This window comes from Quercus suber, unplaced genomic scaffold (assembly GCF_002906115.3).
Source record: "Quercus suber isolate HL8 unplaced genomic scaffold, Cork oak 2.0 scaffold_452, whole genome shotgun sequence".
Lineage (NCBI taxonomy): Eukaryota > Viridiplantae > Streptophyta > Magnoliopsida > Fagales > Fagaceae > Quercus > Quercus suber.
The window spans coordinates 308476-311207 of record NW_027069903.1 but is presented as its reverse complement, the minus strand read 5'-3'; the positions used below and the strand labels follow the sequence as shown (position 1 = coordinate 311207).

The 2732-nt window shown below is 32.4% G+C and overlaps 1 protein-coding gene across 1 annotated transcript; it reads right to left on the bottom strand.

Annotated features, from left to right (window-relative positions):
* Positions 1 to 539: 539 nt before the first annotated feature.
* Positions 540 to 1173, bottom strand: LOC112003119 (basic form of pathogenesis-related protein 1). Its single transcript, XM_024035296.2, has one exon. It carries the CDS (start codon positions 1119 to 1121, stop codon positions 639 to 641), a length of 483 nt encoding a protein of 160 aa, XP_023891064.1. The 5' UTR covers positions 1122 to 1173; the 3' UTR covers positions 540 to 638.
* Between the last annotated feature and the right edge of the window lie 1559 nt (positions 1174 to 2732).

The following is a 2732-nucleotide window of genomic DNA, read 5'->3' as shown; positions in this document are numbered from 1 at the left end:
CTATTAGACCTTAATAATTAAAAATTATTTACAAATCAAAGAAATATTATTTATAATATAAATTTATAATATGATTAGAATAAATTTCTAAAGTCTAAAAACATAGACTAATCTGTTAAAGGTGCAACATCACATAATAATACAATCCCATAATAATCTCAACTTTATCCAAGCATATGGCATAGATGGATTAAACGCATTATTTGATGAGTTAATACTTACTGATATTAATTTCATATTGATAATGAAATATATCATGGTTCATATTTAAAAAAAAACAACCATAAACCACAGCACTTTAAGTTGAAAGCAAGAACGTTCAAAGTCACATAAAGATGTAAACGAATTACCACCCAGTGAAAGATGGATGACTCTATAATTTATTTTAATATTTTTCTCCTAAAATAGTTTATTTATGAATAAAAACATTTGGTTTTATTCATACAGTTCCAATTAAATAATTAATTACCTAACAAAGGGGAGAAAAAAAGGACATAAGAGTATATCACAATATATGGTATAAATGGTGGAGCATAAACTGGAATATTAAGAGTGGAACCGAAAATTTTTATTCCTTATTTATCATTAAACCTTTTTAAAATCATAGATAGAGATGCTTTATTAAACATATATAGCCCTTAGTAAGGTTTCTGGCCAACGAAGTTGCCAGGAGGATCATAGTTGCAACCAATGAATGTCCCACCATTGTTGCACCTCACTTTAGCACATCCAAGACGAACCGAGTTGCGCCAAACCACCTGAGTATAGTGGCCACACTGCCCTCCAACACAAGAGTTAGAGTTGTAGTCATAGTTGGCTTTCTCGTCGACCCACATCTTCACTGCGTCTGTGCCTGAGAGGTCAGCGCTGCCCCATGCAATGTTTTCACCATATTTTCCACCGGAGTGCACAAGATTGCAATCTCCAATACGCTGATTAGCATAGTTCTGTGCATATGCCGCTACAGTGTCATCCCAAGTCAGAGATGGAACACCCACGTCTGCACGGGCTGCATTGTGGGCATTAAGGTAGTCTTCTTTGGAGTCTTGGGCAAGGGTGAGATGGACTAGGGTTAAGCCCATGAGAAAAACAAAAGCTAGTGAAATCTTGCACAACCCCATTTTAGTGCAAAGCAAAATCTTAAGTGATTGGTGGTGAAATAAGGTTTGTGCATGAGGTATATATAGGGAATTAGGGATATACGTAGTGTGAAAAATGGTGTGATGAACGTTGGAAATAATGGTTGAATGTTCAAAAGCACAATGTGTAAAACGTTAGAGGAACTAGAAGGACCAAAACAACCCTTGAATAGTATTTGCTAATGACGGAATAACTATAATTCGTTTGTTATCCAAATTACTGACAGTTAAAATATTTCATTTGAAGAAAGCATAATATATATATATATATATATATTTTTTTTTTTTTTGAGAAGGAGAACGAAAGCATAATGACTTCTATGTAGATAATGAAATTCCATTCGATTTTCAGTCTTAACCATTGACTTTGACTATAAACAAGAATATACTTTGGGCTGCCCGGTTCTCTAGAGACTAGAAACAAATGGTGGTAGCAAACATTTGAATTTTCAAGTTGAAATAACATAGCATCACGTAAAGTCATAAGATATTATTCTTAAAAGGCAACTGATTATGTATTTAATATATTACATCCATTAATTTTAAAAAAAAAATACTTTTGCTACATGTTCAAGACCAACAACAAACAAAATTATTTACAGTCTAAGTTTACCAAAAAAACTCTCAACTTGTTTTTTTTTTTTTTTTTTTTTTTGATACGTTGATGGTTGGAATTAGGGGAATTTCTATTGAATATAACAAAAGATGTGACTAGCTGAACTAAAAAACTTCTGACAAAAAAGTCTCTAACTCCAAAGGATATTGATTAATGTTTGTCAAGGTATATGATTTTTAAAATGAGCGTTAAAGTATATGTTTTGTGATATATTGGAGCAAAATCAATGCATTTACCGGTTATTACCTCGTAGAGTCATAGCTAGTCATACTTTTTGACCTGCATAAAATCTTACCTAGGAAGTCTGTCTAATAGTAATAAGAAAATAACAGCGCATTTTGTTGCAGAAAATGAGCCGAGTCTGCTGTAAACAAATTCTACTAGATAGGGAAAAGATACCCCCCGTGATTAGGGATTTTGACAAATCTTCAAAGATACCCTCCTATGATTTGGAGTGGATTTCACTTAATTGGTAAAGTTATTTGTTGTTGAATAAGAGGTTTAGAGTTTAATATCCGCATACACAAAAAACAATGTGTGGGTTTAGATACAAAGGTTAGTTGCGGTGCGTTTTTCAGCTTCATGTTTTCTCTTTTTTTTTTTTGTTTTTTTTTTTTTTGCCGCACTTGTTGACTTTGGGGGACAAAATTCACTATGCGTGTACTGTGCGTGCACTGTTCACGCATTGTTTACGCACTATTCACACAATATTTAATATTAAAAGTGGGTCCCACAATACTATTCACACATTTAAAAATTATTTTGCTACAGTGTTTTCAACAACAATCAGTTTTTATCAACTTTCAGCAACAATAAGTGCTATCCAAATGAACCCAATGAGTGTATTGGTTCAGAGATTTTTTTTTTTTTTTTTTTTAAAAGCTTGGTCAAGCTTTTTGTGACCAACCCATTGATAGGACCAAGCTTTTTAAGAGGTTCGAAGATTTATTTATTTATTTTTTAATTTACTTTGTTAA